This window comes from Dermochelys coriacea, chromosome 2 (assembly GCF_009764565.3).
Source record: "Dermochelys coriacea isolate rDerCor1 chromosome 2, rDerCor1.pri.v4, whole genome shotgun sequence".
NCBI lineage: Eukaryota > Metazoa > Chordata > Testudines > Dermochelyidae > Dermochelys > Dermochelys coriacea.
The window spans coordinates 138,225,789-138,245,904 of record NC_050069.1 but is presented as its reverse complement, the minus strand read 5'-3'; the positions used below and the strand labels follow the sequence as shown (position 1 = coordinate 138,245,904).

General features: G+C 43.6%; 1 protein-coding gene across 5 annotated transcripts in view; it reads left to right on the top strand.

The window, feature by feature from the left end:
- Positions 1 to 20,116, top strand: part of OTULIN (OTU deubiquitinase with linear linkage specificity) — a 54,572-nt gene that overhangs the window by 10,397 nt on the left and 24,059 nt on the right. For 2 of the 5 annotated variants that reach the window (XM_043508454.1, XM_038389928.2), the window contains one exon: positions 14,376 to 14,711. In XM_043508454.1, coding sequence (XP_043364389.1) covers positions 14,376 to 14,711 — 336 coding nt within the window. Of the gene's footprint in view, positions 1 to 11,986; positions 12,299 to 12,889; positions 13,126 to 14,375; positions 14,712 to 20,116 lie in introns of those variants that run through there. The other 3 variants (XM_038389930.2, XM_038389931.2, XM_043508453.1) reach the window with 3 other exon arrangements.

The following is a 20,116-nucleotide window of genomic DNA, read 5'->3' as shown; positions in this document are numbered from 1 at the left end:
AAAGCCACTGGTGGCTGCATTTGAGAAACACTGTTTTAAACTATTAGAAGTCACTGGTGATGTCATTGAAAAAGTGATTTCCTTAACATTTCACTTTCCGGTAAAGGCTGATTTTTTTTTCCTATGTAACCTCCATGTGAAGATAGTTTGGACATTACTATAGCAATTTCTTATGAAAATAAGAAAAGCCTGGGTTTTCTATAATCTTTTCAGAGTATTAGTTATTTCAGTTTATCTTCTTTCAATCATAATGTCAAAGGAATTACTATCACTAATTTTTTTCAACCTATATAGGCTTTTCATAATGTCCTCTTATTATATCTAGTTGCTTCCTCTGCTTTTATCTTAAATTTAATTTCTCTTTCCTTTTCAGGCACACCCCATTCAAATACCTGCTAACTATTCATAGATACTAAGGTCAGAAGGGACCACTCTGATCATCTAGTCCAACCTCCTGCACAGCGCAGGCCACAGAATGTCACCCACCCACTCCTGTGAAAAACCTCACCCATGTCTGAGCTATTGAAGTCCTCAAATCATGGTTCAAAACTTCGAGGGAGCAGAGAAGCCTCCCTCCAGTCAACCATGCCCCATGCTACAAAGGAAGGCAAAAAAAAACCTCCAGGGCCTCTCCAATCTGCCCTGGAGGAAAACTCCCTCCCGACCCCAAACATGGCAATCAGCCAAACCCTGAGCACATGGGCAAGATTCACCAGCCAGATACCCAGGAAAGAGTTTTCTATAGTAAATCAGATCCCATCCATCTAATATCCCATCTCAGGGGATTTGGCCTATTTACCCTGAATATTTAAAGATCAGTTACTTACCAAAATCCCATTATCCCATCATACCATCTCCTCCATAAACTTAGCGAGTAGAATCTTAAAACCAGATAGATCTTTTGCCCCCACTGCTTCCCTTGGAAGGTTATTCCAAAACTTCACTCCTCTGATGGTTAAAAACCTTCGTCTGATTTCAAGTCTAAACTTCCTGGTGGCCAGTTTATACCCATTTGTTCTTGTGTCCACATTGGTGCTGAGCTTAAATAATTCCTCTCCCTCTCCTATATTTATCCCTCTGATATATTTATAGAGAGCAATCATATCTCCCCTCAACCTTCTTTTAGTTAGGCTAAACAAGCCAAGCTCCTTAAGTCTCCTTTCATAAGACAAGTTTTCCATTCCTCGGATCATCCTAGTAGCCCTTCTCTGTACCTGCTCCAGTTTGAATTCATCCTTTTTAAACATGGGAGACCAGAACTGCACACAGTATTCTAGGTGAGGTCTCACCAGTGCCTTGTATAACGGTACTAAAACCTCCTTATCCCTACTGGAAATGCCTCTCCTGATGCATCCCAAAACCACATTAGCTTTTTTCACAGCCATATCACATTGGCAGCTCATAGTCATCCTATGATCAACCAATACTCCAAGGTCCTTCTCCTCTTCCGTTACTTCTAATTGATGCGTCCCCAACTTATAACTAAAATTCTTGTTATTAATCCCTAAATGCATAACCTTACACTTCTCACTATTAAATTTCATCCTATTACTATTACTCCAGTTTACAAGGTCATCCAGATCCTCCTGTATAATATCCCGATCCTTCTCCGAATTGGCAATACCTCCCAGCTTTGTATCATCTGCAAACTTTATTAGCACACTCCCACTTTTTGTGCCAAGGTCAGTAAGAAAAAGATTAAATAAGATTGGTCCCAAAACCGATCCCTGAGGACCTCCACTGGTAACCTCCCTCCAACCTGACAGTTCGCCTTTCAGTAGGACCCGTTGCAGTCTCCCCTTTAACCAATTCCTTATCTACCTTCTGATGTTCATATTGATCCCCATCTTCTCCAATTTAACTAATAATTCCCCATGTGGCACGGTATCAAATGCCTTACTGAAATCTAGGTAAATTAGATCCACTGCATTTCCTTTATCTAAAAAATCTGTTACCTTTTCAAAAAAGGAGATCAGGTTGGTTTGGCATGATCTACCTTTTGTAAAACCATGTTGTATTTTGTCCCATTTACCATTGACTTCAATGTCCTTAACTAATTTCTCCTTCAAAATTTTTTCCAGGACCTTGCATACTACAGATGTCAAACTAACTGGCCTGTAGTTACCCGGATCACTTTTTTTTCCTTTCTTAAAAATAGGAACTATATTAGCAATTCTCCAATCATTCGGTACTACTCCTGAGTTTACAGATTCATTAAAAATTCTTGCTAATGGGCTTGCAATTTCAGGTGCCAATTCCTTTAATATTCTTGGATGAAGATTATCTGGGCCCCCCGATTTAGTCCCATTAAGCTGTTTCAGTTTCGCTTCTACCTCTGATATGGTAATATCTACCTCTATATCCTCCTTCCCATTTGTCATGCTACCATTATCCCCAAGATCCTCTTTAGCCTTATTAAAGACTGAGGCAAAGTATTTGTTTAGATATTGGGCCATGCCTAGATTATCTTTAACCTCCGCTCCATCCTCAGTGTTAAGCGGCCCCACTTCGTCCTTCTTAGTTTTCTTCTTATTTGTATGGCTATAGAACCTTTTACTATTGGTTTTAATTCCCTTTGCAAGGTCCAACTCTACTCGACTTTTAGCCTCTCTCACTTTATCCCTACATCTTCTGACCTCAATTAGGTAGCTTTCCTTGCTGATCCCTCCCATCTTCCACTCCCTGTATGCTTTCTGCTTCTTCATAATCACCTCTCTAAGATGCTTGCTCATCCAGCTTGGTCTACAACTCCTTCCTATGAATTTTTTCCCCTTTCTTGGGATACAGGCTTCCGATAGCTTCTGCAACTTTGATTTAAAGTAATCCCAGGCCTCCTCTCCCTTTAGATCCATAAGTTCCTCAGTCCAATCCACTTCCCTAACTAATTTCCTTAATTTTTGAAAGTCAGCCCTTTTGAAATCAAAAACCCTAGTTGCAGATTTATTTTTGTTAATCCTTCCATTTAGTTTGAACTGAATTAGCTCATGATCACTTGAGCCAAGATTGTCCCCTACAACCATTTCTTCTATGAGGTCCTCGCTACTCACCAAAATTAAATCTAAAATGGCATCCCCTCTAGTCGGTTCAGCAACTACTTGATGAAGGAATCTATCAGCTATCGCATCTAGGAAAATCTGAGCCCTATTATTATTACTAGCACTGGTCCTCCAGTCTATATCTGGGAAGTTAAAGTCTCCCATGATCACGCAGTTTCCATTAGTATTTACTTGATTAAAGACATTAAAAAGGGTTCTATCCATATCCAAATTAGATCCCGGAGGTCTATAGCACACCCCAAGCACTATCGTAGGAGAGGCTTTACTAGTTTTCTTCCCCAATGTAATTTTTGCCCAGACGGACTCTGTCTTATCCATTGCATCGCTTCTTATTTCTTTACATTCTAACTCATCGTTGATATACAATGCTACTCCACCCCCTTTACCTTTGTTTCTGTCTTTCCTAAACAGCACATACCCTTCAATACCTGTAGTCCAGTCATGACTACTATTCCACCATGTTTCTGTTATCCCTATAATATCTGGTTTCACTTCCTGCACCAGTAGCTCTAGTTCCTCCATTTTGTTACCTAGACTCCTCGCATTGGTGTACAAACATCTTAATTTTTGCTGTTTGGCCTCGCTCACATTTTGTACCTATTAGGCACGGTCATTCTACAGCCAGTATAACCTATTAGACTAGTATCCACACCGCCCTCGCTCCTTATATACATTCTCCTACCCACGGCTGTATCCTTTCTTACTTCATCTTCTTCCCTCTCAATGCTAAAATCTGGCGTGGAGATTTTCTGGACATCTCCCATCCATCTCCCCCCAATTCCTAGTTTAAAGCTCTCTTTATCAGTTGTGCCAGCCTCGATCCTAGAAGTCTATTTCCTTCCCTACTCAGATGAAGTCCATCCCGAGAGAACTGACCTCTGTCCGTGAATGCCTCCCAGTGGCCATACATCCCAAAGCCCTCCTTATAGCACCACTGCCTAAGCCATCTGTTGACAGTCATAATCTTGTCAGACCTATGTTGCCCTTCTCTAGGAACAGGAAGGATCCCGCTAAAGATCACCTGAGCCTCAATTTCCTTAAGCGTCTTCCCCAGCCTAGCATAGTCTCCCTTGATACTTTCCAGCGAGAATCTGGCTGTATCATTTGTTCCCACATGAAGGATAATTTGGGGATTCTTTCCCGCTCCCTTGAGGATCCTTTTCAACCTCAGGTCTACATCCCGTATCTTAGCACCCAGAAGACAGCACACCCTTCTATTCTCAGGATCAGCTCTAGTTACAGGCCTGTCTATTCTTCTCAATAAAGAGTCCCCGATCACATAGACCTGCCTTTTCCTGGTAACAGTGGTATTCTCCAGTCTCTCCCCTGTTCCCTCTGGCTACAAGTTCTTTCCATTTCTATTTTCCCTTACAATCCTCTTCAACCCATCCTGTATCCTCCTGGGGCTCATATTTGGTGTAGTCTCCCTTGACTCTTTCCCTTTTCCTATAGGACTAGCCTCTCTTCTCTTCTTCCTTACCGTTCCACCTTCAACAAGTACCTGCTGAGCCCCTTCTTCATTTTCCAACTCTGCAAACCTGTTCCTAAGCTCTGTTTCTCCTTCCCTAGCCCGTCTTTTTCTCTGCCTGGTTCTTTGAGTCACATGTTTCCACTGACCACTTTCCTCACCCAGTCTCTTCTCAAAATTCCCCAGCCCTGCTTCCATCTGTGAGTCTGAGCTTTTCCCTTCAGATACCTCATATCTTTGCTCCATCATCTGCTCAAACCCCTTCCTAAACTCAACAAGACTTTCCACCTGCATCTTTTCCTCCATCAGCTCTATCAGACAACATTTCATGCAGAAAAAACTCTTACCGGTTCCCCCCTCCAGGATCATGTACATACCACAGCTTCCACATCCAGTCATCCTCAATGTGTCTTTCACTGCAGGAGTCATTCCCACAGCTGCCTCTGTATCTGTCATCTCCTTCCCACCTAAATCCTGTTCATCTGGGAAACACAAGCCACACCAAAAAGACCACACACCCCCCAGCAAAAGCAAACCCCAAACAAGCACCACAATCCAAACTCCCACTCAAACTCCCCTGTTTAGAGCTCTGTTTGCTAGCGCCTGTGCCGCTGCCTGACTGGCTGGCTACCTTTATAGGGCCCCTAGTCAGAAGCCCCACCCCCTAGGCAGGGCTCAGCTGCTCTCTCAGCACAAAGCCCACCCCCTAATCAGGCTCAGCTGCTCTCCCAGCACAAAACCCCTACACACACACAAATACAAATACTAAAAATACAAAACCAAGTACAACTACCTTCTCCTCCAACAGAACTCCCACTCAAACTCCCCTGTTTAGAGCTCTGTTTGCTATTCATGTCTCCCAATGATAAATGATATGTTCATTTAGCTATTTCACTCTTTTTTTTTCATGTCTCCGATAAATTCTTGTTAATTTCGACTGCTTCTGTAGTCCCTTTCCATTTCTGTGTATCTTCCTCAGAAATTGCCTAAAACTGAACATGTGCACTGTGCAGTGGAGAGGGGCAGTTCCTTTGTCATGCCATTCTGCCTTTATGAACTGCAAGTCGAGGCTTGCATTTGCATAGCACTACAAGTGTTCGTCTGCCTCCCTACCCCCTGCTGCATCCCAGGTCTGGCTTGGATTGTTAGTCCCAGACATATCAGGCTCTGTGTTATCCAAACAGACTCTCATTCTAGTCCTTTCTCATTTTCCTTTATTCAGAGCAATCTCATTTTTTCCTTCCCCTGCGCTCTGCACTCCTGGGAGAATTCTGCGCCATTGCGCAATGCAGAAATTTGCAGAAATTAAGGTGCACACAGAATTTCATTCCCCCCACAGAAACGGGCTGCAGTGCTGCTGGCTGCCACTAGAGGCTGCTGGACCCAGCAGAGCCCAGCTCACACACAGAAGACAAGGCCAGGGGGAGGGGGAGGGAGCTAGAGGGTTCCCGGCAGCTGTAGTTCCCAGCACTCCCTGAGGGAAGGAGTTGGCAGCGCGCAGGAAACTCCGTGCAAGCCTGGGACCAAGCATCAGGCTGTTTCTCCCTCTGGATCTCTGGGGGGAGGGGGTGCAGGCATCTGAGCAGGGGGCCTCCTTGACTGGTCTCTGGGGGGGAGGAGGTTTGGGTGTGTTGGCTGGGGGGGAACCCTGGCTGGGCTCTAGGTGTGGAGGGCTTGTGGGTGTCTGGCCCGCCTACTGGGCTTGGGGGGGGTGGGGTTGTGAGCATCTGGCCCCATAGCTGGGCTCTGGAGTGGAGCAGAGAAACAGGAACTGGGTTGTCATAGGGGTTTCTTTAACACTCTATTCCTGGGGGAATTTTTGGGTGTGTCTGTATTGTTACAGACATACTTGCTGACAGATATTTGAAATAAATTGCCAAAATAATTGAAATTGGTGTGATTATGTAGTGTTATTTTGACAAATAAAATTTGAAGAATTTTAGAATATTGTGTGCAGAATTTTTAATTTTTTGGCACAGAATTCCCCCAGGAGTAACTCTGTTTGCCTGTGTGCATGTGTGATAGGTGTGTGAGTGACTCAACATGGTTTCCCCTTCTTTTGCATACCCTGAGCCCATGGGAAGTTGCATATGGCACCCCACTGCTTCCATCCTTGCCCAAGCTTCTATATCCCACCTACCTGCTCCCTCCTGACTTCTGTATTGTCCGCAAGTCCTATCTCTTTCTTCACTACCCACCTGTGAAATTGGTATGGCCCAACTCCTGGGCTGTTTAGCAGCATCTTAGCAGGGCTGGTGATACCACTGGAGTGGGCGGGGAGGAGGAGGAAATGGCCATTGTCAGTGTGCGTGTGCTGAAGGAGGTCATGGGAGTGAGCTAAGGTGATATTAATTTAACAATAGGCATTCTGCACATTTGCTATAGGAAAAGTGGAGGAAGGGAAAAGACACATTTTCCATGCATGCATCAACAGCTGAGCATGATACAAGAAGAGGCTTACTGTACACTTGTGGTTCAGGAGTGAGATAATGTGCATCTTCTGCAATCACTTTCTTTGATGTTGGGGTTGCTTCTGAAGTTGCACGCCTGATGCAGGGACACTGTAGATCATAAGCAAGGAGTGATGTTGGTATATTGTTTTCAAACTGCTGCCAGCACAATTTGCTCCAGATAGCAGTTACTGATCTCTGGGTATTGGTTTTTGCTGCCCTGTCATAATTTGTAGTCTGGCCAAGAATATAAGAATGGTCATGCTGGGTCAGACCAATGGTCCATCTAGTCCAGTATCCTGTCTTCTGATAATGGCCAATGCCAGATGCTTCAGAGGGAACGAACAGGAAATCATGGAGTGATCCACCCCTTGTCCACTCCCAGCTTCTAGCAAACAGAGGTTAGAGAGACAAGGATGGGAGCACTCCAGGCATAAATTGCTACCATTGTGAAATCTCTATTTTAAATGTAGACACAAATAAAGAAAAGTATTTTTGCAGTTTGGAAATGCATTCTACAGAGCTAAACCTCAGGACTATTATATATAAAACCCTGAATGGAGATGATATTCTTTATTAGTGTGTTTCCTGTATTGATTAGGCCATACAATTTCTATATTAAACAAACACTTAATGGACACAAAACATTGAAAACAGCATAACACATTGTAAACAGTATTTGGAATACTATGTATACTTTTTAAACACAAGCTATTACGCAGAAAAATTACCATTCTTCCTTATACAGACTTCCCCCATTGTCACTGTTACACATATTGAACAACTAGTTTTCAACATAAAATTTGCAGTTTTGCACACATGAGCACACTTCCCACTGATCTTATTTCAGAGATATTGTCTTAGGCCTTTTCTTCACTGCTAAAACTGAAGTGTCTTGATCTCACTGTGTTTTTACCTCAGAATAGCTCATGTACCTTAGTTACTTTGAGGTAAAAAAAAAATTCACTCTTTTTAGCAGTGAGGAAAGGGCATAAGGGCTAGATTAATACCAGGACTTAGGTATTGTGATGCTGAGCATCACACCACCTAATTTTTAAGTGTCTCGCTAGAAAATCACAGGAACAACACTGCAATTCACAAAAGCTGAGTTAGGTGCCTGTGCTCCCTATACAATGAATGGGGACAAATTGGCTTCTAAGAATGGTTTCAGAGTAGCAGCCATGTTAGTCTGTATTTGCAAAAAGAAAAGGAGTACTTGTGGCACCTTAGAGACTAACAAATTTATTTGAATGAATTTATTTATTCAGTGAAGTGAGCTGTGGCTCACGAAAGCTTATACTCAAATAAATTTGTTAGTCTCTAAGGTGCCACAAGTACTCCTTTTCTTTTTGCTTCCAAGAATGTGATTCACAAAAGCCAGCTCACTAGCTGGACCCCCCCCAATGTAGCCAATGGGAGATGCCAGTGAGAGGCACGTGTCCCAAGCCTTGCCCCTCTCACAGAAGTTGGGACTGCAAGGAGGCACCTATCCATGCGAGCTATCCACAACTGGGAACCACTCTCCTGGACTCGGGTGTCTTAGGCGCTAATCTGTTTTGTGTCAGAATGAGCTAGGCAGGTGCCTAACTCCACACAAAACAGCTGCTGCAGGAGGAGGAGGAGGAGGAGGTGGTGGTGGTGGTGGTGGTGGTAGTGCCTACCGTGCAAGTTTTAGCCCAGTGGTTGGAGAACTCACCTGAGAGGTGGGAGACCACTGTTCAAATCCTCTCTCTCCCTCTGCCAAGGAGGAAGTTGCACTTGGAGTCTCCCACATCCAGGTGAGTGCTCTAATCACTGTGCTAAATGTTATAAGGTGAGCAGTGGCACAACCACCCCACCTCCTTCTTTGGCCAGGCTTTGAATGAAACCCCATCTAGTAGGCAGCCCTTGAGCACTCCTACCAGATTGTGCCTAATCCACAAAATAGGCATTTGCTAGCCTATCTGCCCTGATTGGTGAGTCGCTCTGGGGATTTGGTGGGAGATAGGCATCTGGATGCCTAGAATAAGGCCTGTCCCAAGGCCCTACTCCCACTTTCTGTTCTTCCCCCATGGCCCTGCCCATGCTGCTCTTCCCGACCTCGCTCCATCTCCCCCCCCCCCTCAAGTGTGCAAGAGCTCAGGGCTTGCCCAGGACTTGGGGAGGCTGGGGTCATCTGGTGGGCCAGTGCTCAGGCCAGCCAGCACCTGGAGCAGCTGTGGCAGGCAGGCCAGGGCCTGTTCAGATCAGGCGGTGGCCCAGAGCTTGGGGCAACTGTGGCGAGCGGGCCGGCCAGGGCTCGGACCTTGTCAAGGTTCCTTCCCCACCCTGAACTCTAGGGTGCAGATGTGGGGACCTGCATGAAAACCCCCTAAGCTTATTTTTACCAGTTTAGGTTAAAACTTCCCCAAGGTACAAACTATTTTACCTTTTGCCCTTGGACTTTATTGCTGCCACCACCAAGCGTCTAACAAATACATAACAGGGAAAGAGCCTGCTTGGAAACGTCTTTCCCCCCAAAATCCTCTCCAAACTCTATACTCCCTTTCCTGGGGAAGGCTTGATAAAAATCCTCACCAATTTGCATAGGTGAACACAGACCCAAACCCTTGGATCTTAAGAACAATGAAGAAGCAATCAGGTTCTTAAAAGAAGAATTTTAATGGAAGAAAAAGTAAAAAGAATCACCTCTGTAAAATCAGGATCGTAAATACCTTGCAGGGTAATCAGATTCAAAACAGAGAATCCCTCTAGGCAAAACCTTAAGTTACAAAAAGACACAAAACCAGGAATATCCATTCCATTCAGCACAGCTTATTTTATCAGCCATTTAAACAAAACAGAATCTAATGCATATCTAGCTAGATTACTTACTAAGTTCTAAGACTCCATTCCTTTTTTGTTTTTTTCCCCCCTCCAGCTTTGAAAGTATCTTGTCTCCTCATTGATCATTTTTGGTCAGGTGCCAGCGAGGTTATCCTAGCTTCTTAACCGTTTACAGGTGAAAGGGTGTTTCCTCTGGCCAGGAGGGATTTTAAAGGTGTTTACCCTTCCCTTTATATTTATGACAGGCCTGCTTGGGCATTAACTTCACAGCTTTAGCGTGTCTATGTAGACCAGCCTTTAGTAAGTAAAGGGAAGGGAATAAGGGAAATTGAGAGGGGGAAATGCACATGCATGTGCGCGCACACATACACACACACTGCAGACATTCAGATGCAAATACTTTTGATTATGTTCTCCCCACAATCAGTATCAGAGTTGTCAAGCCACAAACAATAAGGGTGCATTAAACACCTCTGAGTCAGCATAGCGTGTATCCTCACTGCTAAGAAAGGTCACCGTGTGATGGCGAATGTAGCTGAGCAGGTTCCACGGCCCCAGTGGAGGCAAAACGCCTCTAGGCCTGGCTGGCACCAGGGCTGTTCACCTGCCACTGCTGCTCTCTGGGCCGGAATGGTAGAGGAGTGGGACTTGCAATAGCTTACTCGTCTGTGAGCTTGGCAGATAATAGCGATGGTCTTTTTTAAGCACTGTTGTCACTTGTTTTCACACTTGCAGGAAATTGTGCGTGCATGTGAGGCAATAATTATTTCGTGACCATCTCTGAGCAGTTCTCAAGCAGTGTTTTTCTTACATTGCCTAGCTGTACATTTTGATTATTATTGCTGGAAATGTTTTTCTGTTGGTCTGTGCATGTACGGTGAAATCAGCATTGACTCATGTTTACTGATAAAAATCCTTCAAGGCTTAATGATCGACACTAATGTTCCTGTTTCGGTAACTCTACGTGTTGCAGAGCTCTCTGACATGCAAGCTCAGTCACCTGTGGAAATGAGCAGGGGAGTGTTTCTTGCCAAGTCTCAAAAAAATAAAAATGGCTCTGCCTTTCAAAACAAGCCCAACCCATTTCAGAGGGAGGGAATTGGGGATATTTATACAAATTCCATAATTTTTTTAGTAATGTAAATACACATACGCATTACTTTAGTAAGTGTAATGTGTAACAATGTTGTATGCAGCAAAACTAGTGCTAGAAATAATAAAGGGGTAGAGGAGTGGGACTTGCATACAGATCTGCCCCCCACCAATTCTGCAAGGAGTTCAGGGTAGAGGAGTGGGACTTGCCATGCAGCATCTGCCCCCTACCCACACCCACCCTGCAAGGAGCTCAGGGTAGAAGAGTAGGACTTGCAATGCAGCATCTGTCCCCCCTCCTCTACTCCAAGCTCCTTGCAGGGTGGGTGTGGGAGGAGTGGGACTTGCAATGAATGCAGCATCCACCCTGCAAACTCAGTGGGCTTCTGTGCATCTTTTCCAGGCTGTAATATACCACTAGGGGGGTAGGGGTGGGGCTGTGGCTCCCCTTAGCCAGCTGGGTTTCACCACCTCCCCCCCTCATACTTACTTGGGTTGGGACTGCACCCCTCAGCGCCTCCAGTCACAGACTGCCTGGGGAACAGCTGCACCAGCTGTTTTGGTTTCAGAGTAGCAGCCATGTTAGTCTGTGTCCGCAAAAAGAAAAGGAGAACTTGTGGCACCTTAGAGACTAACAAATTTATTAGAGCATAAGCTTTCGCGAGCTACAGCTCACTTCATCGGATGCATTTGGTGGAAAATACGTGGGGAGATTTATATACACAGAGAACATGAAGCAATGGGCGTTACCATACCCACCGTAAGGAGAGGTTTCAGAGTAGCAGCCGTGTTAGTCTGTACCCGCAAAAAGGACGGGAGGACTTGTGCCACCGTAGAGACTGAACACGTTTGTTTGAGCATAAGCTTGCCTGAGCTACAGCCCACTTCATCGGATGGGTGAAAGCAGCTTGAAGTTCAGACTTCAGAGCTGCCCCCGAACAGCTAGAGAAAGCAACTGCTGAGCTGGTTACATGGCGCCCTGCAGGCGCGGGGGCGGCGGCCTGGGCGACTCCGCTTCCCGGGTTCCACCGGTCATCGCCGGGGAGTCCAAGGGAGGCGCCCAGGCCGCCGCGCCGCCGGCGCTCGCACGGGGTAGAAGAAGCAGCAAGCGCTTCCGGCGGAAGCGCCCGCCCAGCCCAAAATAAAGCAGCGCGAGCTCCAGGCCCGCCCCGAGAAATTTAGAGCCGCTTTAAAGGAGCAAAAGCCCCGCGCCGCGTCGCGGCAAGGAGCAGCTTCCCCGCGGGCGGGCGAGCGAGCGAGCGAGCAAGCAAGCAGGAGCCCGCAGCAGCCCGCAGCAGCCGCCGCCGCCGCCCGAGGACCCGAAAGGTCTCGCGGAGACGAGGCCTGCGCTTAGCGGCCTCCTTGCCGTGAGCCTGGCGTGGCTTCGGCTCCCCAGTCAGCGCCGAGCGCGGCGGGCTCCCAGCGCGGTGAGTCCTTCGCTGGCTGCGCGGCGTCGAGCGAGCGAGCGAGCGAGGGCGTTTTTCTTCGGACGCCCGCTGGGGTTTGGGCCGCTATTGAAAGTCGCACGGGAAGGGCATCGGCGGAGACACTTTCACGGATCGGGGGGCTCGCTTGCATCTTGCCTGCTCCTGTTCTACGTCAGGGTTGATTATTCTGTAAACAAATACTAGGTTTGAGCGGCTACAGGACATGGTGGGCGATTTAAAAGCCGTAACGTTGTGCCTTTGGCCGTTTCTAAAGCTTTCCAACAAGGTTAAAAGAAAAGGAGGACTTGTGGCACCTTGGAGACTGATTTCAGAGTAGCAGCCGTGTTAGTCTGTGTCCGCAAAAAGAACAGGAGGACTTGGGGCACCTTAGAGACTAACACGTTTATTAGCGCATAATAATAAATGTAGTGGAAAAATGCAAAACCAAATGCATCCGATGAAGTGAGCTGTAGCTCACGAAAGCTTATGCTCAAATAAATGTGTTAGTCTCTAAGGTGCCACAAGTCCTCCTTTTCTTTTTGCGGACACAGACTAACACGGCTGCTACTCTGCAACAAGGTTAAAGATTCTGTTCTACTGGACGTAGATCTAGCGTCTAAATCAACTAGACTGTTGCATTCAGATATTTTAGTATAATTACAAAGCTTGGCCTTTAACATTTTCAAGTAGGTTACAAACGTCAATTAACCCTCACCACACCCATTTCAGTTACTTAATCTTAGTTTAATAATTGAAGTCATGCGATTTAGCCAGTCTTGTTCCCTTATTAAGAGTCAACTAATAGGAGCAGAGCATCCTACCCATGAGTAAGCCTCTGAAGGGTAAAAAATGAAAACAGGAGAAGGCTGTTTTAGGGATATCAAAGAAGTAAAAAACTTTTTTTTTTTAATGGAGACAAACTTAAAATGTGTCTGTACCTATTTTACCTGCTGCTATTACAAGATGCAAGTGATACTGATGATTACCATAACTGAAATAGTAAAGTGGATACAGACATTTTTTCATCTGGTATAGTTTGTATATAGTCAGTTTCACTGTTGCTCTATATTCAGTTTGCCCTGTTTGTGGTCTTCAAATAACATGAGAGAGAGAGAGAGAGAGAGAAACATTTTTTTAAAGATTGGGAGACCAAAAAATTGACAGTGGAGTTCAGGGAAAATCTGGTATCTGAAACTTTTAATTACATTTTTAAGCTGATCAGATTTCACAGGCCTCTTTTATGTAGAGCCACTTCAATAGTAGTTATAATCCATTCCCTCAAAGAGTTCACAATCTAAAGGTATGGAGAGGTAAAATACTTAGAATATTGAAACCTTAGAATAAAATGGTGTCTGTTTATCAGGCTTGGCAGAATATATAGATTTTCAGAAATGTCCTGCAGGAGTTGGACTCAGGATTCATTAATTTGAGAGATTGCCAAATGATAGGAGTGATAAAAGCAAAAGATAAAGGGAACAATAGGTACAATGTATAAAGCAGGGAGAAGTGTAGCAGGAAATAAGGACAGAATGTCAGGAAAGAGGGGCAGTTCATGTGTATTTATTGTAAATACACTTTACAATCGTAGAAATGATTTCTGGGTTTGCTTTTTTATTTCCGATACATATACATTTTTCTGTGATATCTATAGAAGTCCCTTCTCTGGAGTAACTTAAAACTGGAATGGATAAAGTAATAGAATAGTGATTCTTATACTTGTGCATGACTGTTGGTTCATCCCAATGGCCTTTTAGGGGATACTTAGTATTTGAAAGGGCAGGTGTCTAAGAGAGCAACTTTAGCTTGAGCAGTAGTCTGTAGAATGAAAAAGTTTGAAAACTACCATGTTAGAAAATAGACAGTGTAGCTAAGTATCCTGCGCTGGCTAGATGATCTAATACATCTTCAGATCCAAATTTTCTGATAAACTGTTTCATCTTTGTATGCTGAAAACATGATCCATTAATCTTACACTGAGAACAGCCAGGAGATATTTTGTGTCAAAATATTGTACCTTTGGCAAAAATATACTCCTTCATCCTCATGAATGTACCTTACATATTTATGTATTTCAAAGCCAGGGTATGTTTCAGCGAAAGACAAGCAAGTCCACTGGCCCTTCGGCTAGTGCAGAAGAAACACAGAAGAAAGATACTGCAATGATACATTTGACTAGACATGAAAAGGAAAAATATATTCCCAGTGATGAACCTTCTTCAGCAAGTGCAGCTGGTGACCAGAAAGAGAAACCTGCGTTAGAAACCAAAAAAGAACATGCTCATTCAGGACATGGAAAAGCTGCTCAGGCACATGACCTGAAGGCATCCCTGACGAGCCACGATTCCCATAAAAACTGTGAAGTAAAGCTGTCCGTGTCAAGTAGCTCTTCAACAAAGGAGTTGTCTGTAGACAAGTGAGTTTTTTATCAAAAGTTTGCTGTAAAATCAGGTACTTTAATTTCTGTTTGTAATATTAATGTAAGTAAAATAGGCATAAATGCCAAAGGAATTAGTAGTTGTGTTTAGGTAATTAGTGTTAATTATTGCTGCATGACACTTAGCTTGAATCTTTCACTTCCTGAGTTGAAGGGATTTGGCTGCATCTCAGTAACCTGTGGGTATATGGATTTCTTGGTACTCCATAGTAGTCCCCTTTGGCCAGTCTAGAAGAGGTGCTGATGAGCTTTGAAAACCTTTAGGGTAGGTGCAGGGCCTTGAGAATTGTAGGAATAAAGGTGGTACCAAGGGACCAATTTTATAAACACTTAATTCTAGGGGCATGGCTAACTACTGGGAATAGTAATATATTTTATCATCTTAAAATTCTTAGCGTCTGCTTTGAAAGAATGCGGTGTGCTCTGATATTTTGAACTCTGTGGAAGTTCTGTCTGCAAGGACCACAAGAGTAGATGTGTTTAAACATCGTCTGCAATCTTTAAAAGGACAAATTAAGAAAAAATAGGGAGGTGAGCAGATGGCGGGACGTGAACTAGCCGATCATTTGTGAGCACCATCTGCTGTATCTTCAGGATTAGTTTAACTAGTTTTATTCCCAGAACTTTTCCAATCCTGTGTATTTCTAGAGTTTTGACCCTGACATTTTAAAGAGAGGTTTTACTTAAATATAGAGCTATGGTTCCCAAACTTGTTCCGCCGCTTGTGCGGGGAAAGCCCCTGGTGGACCAGGCCGGTTTGTTTACCTGCCACGTCCGCAGGTTCGGCCGATCACCGCTCCCAGTGGCCACGGTTCGCTGCTCCAGGCCAATGGGAGCTGCTGGAAGTGGCGGAACAAGTTTGGGAACTACTGATATAGAGGAATGCTGGTATGCGAAGAACACACATTTTGCTTCCCTCAACAAAGGCAAAACTCTAAGGCCCGGTGTACACTAGAAAATTAGGTTGGCATAAGATAAAATCCACACCCTTGGGTGGTGTAATTGAGCCAACCTGAGTCCGTGCATTGATACTGTTAGATCAATGGAAGAATTCTTCCATCGACTTTGCTACTGCCTCTCAGGGAGGTGGATTACCTACACCAGTGGGCAAATCCCTCCTGTTGGCATAGGTAGTGTCTACGCTGAAGTGCAGTAGGGGCATAGCTGCAGCAGCGTAGCTGTGCTGCTCTGGCATTTTGAGTGTAGACAAGCTCTTACTGAAGCGAGAGCAGGATCAGAAATAATCTCAACTCTTTTATTTATATATATATCTATATATAATCTCCCTCTCCCTTATGTATGTATGTATGTATGTATGTATATAAATAATGTGTGTCAGGCCCAAATCTGTGATCTCTTACTTGCGTGAGAAGTAAGATTAAGTTGGGGACTACTTGTCTGAGTGAGGATTTGCTGCAAAGGCTCCATAAAGAGAAATGGGTGTTCTCAAAGGGGGAGGGCTGTGGGATTCTTTAGGGAAATGAACCTATTCACGTTTTGAATGGGTATTCTAAACAGTGGAAAGTGAAAAGAAAATAAATAAATGTGGCTGCTCCTTTTCCTTAGTATAGATTGATAAAATGGTAGAGCAAGGAAGTACTTTATCCTCATTAATCTATGACCCATGCCTTATTTACTAAACACCATCCAATGTGAACAGTGAGCACAAAATTATTCATTTCCTCATGGTGCTTTCTAAGGCACTCATCAAAAAGCGTTATTTTTAATTTTAGTTGAGAAAAATGAATAAGTATGACCATGGGCTTGAAAATGCTACTTATTTCATGTTTCATGAACTTGCCATTTAAGTAATTAATCCCCTTAAACAAGTATTCCAATTTTGTGTATTTGAAACTTCCAGCACATAAATAGATTTCTGTTTTCTTGTAGATTGATCTCATAGACTTCATGAAGTCTATTTTTTTTCATTTATTTTAATTTTTGAAATTAACTGTTGCAGTGTAATAAAGGCTTTTGTGCTTCCATATAATTTATGCAGTTGAGTATCTGGACTTATCAGTATTATGAATAATGCATCTAATCATCACCATCATTAAAAAGGATTTACATAATCCTCCCTTAATAAGATCTCATTTTAAAAAAGTAAAATGAAAATGGTAATTAACTGTAGTAAAAATGCAGTAAAACAGGAGCTCCCCCCCCCCCCCCCATGCTTCATACAGTATTTTGAATCCTGTGGTCTCAGTCCTGATAATGTTTTTGTGTAGTAGTCCTGTTGAAGTAAATGGAGACGAGTCATATTAATAATTGTTAGCAGAATTGGGCCATTGTTCCTCCCTACCCCCCTCCTTTGGAGGGTTTGGTTTTTATTTATTTATTTATTTTATGATCATTCTTTTTCTTTGATCAATCATTTTTTCTTTCTTTGGCTGCACTGAAAATTCTTGGTCTGCCCTAGTTCGTGGTAGTCTCATCCTTACCATTTCTCCTCTTTGCACTTCTGTTGTTTCATCTATTAAGATTCCTAAAAATAACCCCAGGTATATGTATCCTTGTGTGTACAACATGCAGCTCTTTCTCCCCCTTTTAAAGTTCTTGGATACCATCTTTATTCCTGTCTGTTTTTGCAATAGAACAAAATCTGCTTCATGTAAGTGTTACTATTTAAGAATTACTATTAATGTTTGTTTGAATTTAAAGTAGAAGCTTTACTTACAGCCTGTTACGGGTTCTTGTTCTATTCAGGTCACCTTCCTTTATGCCCATTGTATTCTCAAGTTTTCTAATGGCACCTGTTTTGAGAAGAAATTTCTGTCTCTTCCTTTGACCCAGATACACACAGAAATTGCAGTGGGTGCAACCTTTTTTGTGTACACTCAACTTGAGAGTGTTTTTCACTCAAAATTTTAAAGCAAGTGCTGCTCACACCAATTTTGCTGACACCCTGCAAGCGGAAAGTGGGGCAATATCCTAAAAGAATTGGATATTATCTTGCCCTGAAATCAATGAACTATTGCATACAAAAAACGTTCCTGAAAAAAACAACATTATTTAGACTAAGTCGAACACTGGAAACTTAGTGTCAGAAGTTAGGTTGCTCATTTAACTTCAGTTCACCTTCCTTGTTCTTTTGTATACAGGCAGTTCATTAAATCTTGTATTCCAGTGCATTTTTTTTTCCATAGGACCCTCTGCCTCATTCAGTGCATAGATTGGATAGTGATAAGAGAATGAGGTAGCTGTCCTATATTTTTATTCTTATAATTCTTAGTGATTCCATATCTATTTACTGAACACCATCCAAACCTGCTGCAAATACAGAGTTATTCATTTCCTCCTGGTCTTTTGTAGGGCGCTCATTCCCATAATATCAGAGTGCGTCACAAACATTAATGAATTGATCTCCACTGAGAGGTGAGAGCATTATCACCATTTTGCTGATGGAAACACAGAGAGATTTGCCTGAGGCCACACAATGAATGAGTGGCAGAACCAGGATAAATATTCAGGACTTCTCACCAGTAGGAGTTGTGGGGAAAAAACAACTTCAGAGAGCAGGACAAATTTATGAGTGCGATTGTATGACAAGGTTGGTTGTAATGGTAGGGGACAGAGCTCAGCAGCCCTGAGGTTCGCTTCTGGTTTACGTCTCATGTTCCTAAAAGCTTATGCTTCAGGGTTCAGCTGGCCACCTGCAGGGGTCAAGAAGGGATCCTCCCCCTCACCCCACAATGAATTATGTGATGAGTGGGTGGGTGGTTGTGCTGTGTTGTTTTTTGGTCCTTTGAAGGATAAAAAATGGCCACAGCTGGAGAAATGGGACACTGGGCGGGGTGGACCAATGCTTTGAGATGATGGCACCGAGCATTCTCTCTGTCTGGCTAGTTCTTGCTCACGTGCTCAGGATCTGATTGTCATATGTGGAATCGGGATGGAATTTTCCCCTATGTCAGATTGGGGAAACCTAAATGGGGGGGGGGGGGGACGTGTTTCACCTTCTCCTGCAGCGTGTAGGTGCCGTCACCTGCCAAGATCATCTACGTATATCTTACTTAATCATTTCCCTGCCCTTGTAGGATGCTTAGGTCTATGGTGCACCTTGGTCCCTCCTGTTCTTTGCCTGTGGCGCACGGTAGTCTAGTCTCCTGAGAGTGTAATACTTCGGGCTAATTTCAGTTAATGTGTGGATGGATGCAGGGTGATGTTGGTGTCCTCTGATATACAGGAGGCAGATGATCCATTGGTTTCTTCTGGCCTTAAACTCTGTTCATTTTTCCAGACCACGCTACCTTACTGACAGATGCTAAACATCTGCAGCTCCCATTTACTTCATCTTCAATTGTTTGTGAGTGCTTAGCACTTCTGCAGATCAGGCCCCAGATGATTAAAGTTGGGCACCTGGAAAATTTTGGAACGCGCAATTACCTGGAAACACTTTGGTTTAAGTGACTTGCTCAGCATCATATAGAAACTCTGATGGAAGCAGAGATACAAACGAGTTCTCCTGGGTGGTGTTCATCAGACTTAACCATAAGACTATCCTTTTTTCTTCCTTCAGTCCACTATCTCAGTCACTACACACCTCCAAGCTTCTGCAACAGATGAGGTAGAGATCTTACAATCTCATTCACCATGTAACCTGAATTCCATTCATCCTGTGCACTGAATTGAAAAAAATAGCATGTGATCGTGTAACTAAGGAGTATCCTAATGTATACGCACAGGAGAGCAGAATTAAGGTTGCATAGCAATTGAATGTTTGGAAATGGCAGAGGTGCTTAATGACTTTCTTGTTTCAGTTTTCACCAAGAAGGTTGGTGGTGATTTGAATGTCTCACATAGTGAATGTCAGTGAAAATGAGGTAGGATCAGAAGAGGCTAAAATAGGGAAAGAACAAGTTAAAAAAATACTTGGACAAATTAGATGTTTTCAAGTCACCAGGGCCTTATGAAATACTCAAGGAGCTGACTGAGGAGATGTCTGAGCCACTAACGATTATCGTTGAGAAGTCATGGAAGAGGGGAGAGATTCCAGAAGACTGGAAAAGGAAAAATATAGTGCCCATCTATAAAAAGGGAAATAAGGACAACCCAGGGAATTACAGACCAGTCAGCTTAATTTCTGTACCCAGAAAGATAATTAAGCAATCGGTTTGCAAACATCTAGAAGATAATAAGGTGATAAGTAACAGTCAGCATGGATTTGTCAAAAACAAATAGTGTCAAACCAACATGATCGCTTTCTTTGACAGGGTAATAAGCCTTGTGTGTAGGGGGGAAGCGGTAGACATGGTATATCTTGATTTTACTGAAGTTTTTAATACAGTCTCACATGATCTTCTCATCAAGAAACTAGGGAAATCCCACCTAGATGGAACTACTATAAGGTGGGTGCAAAACTGGTCGGAAAATCATTCCTAGAG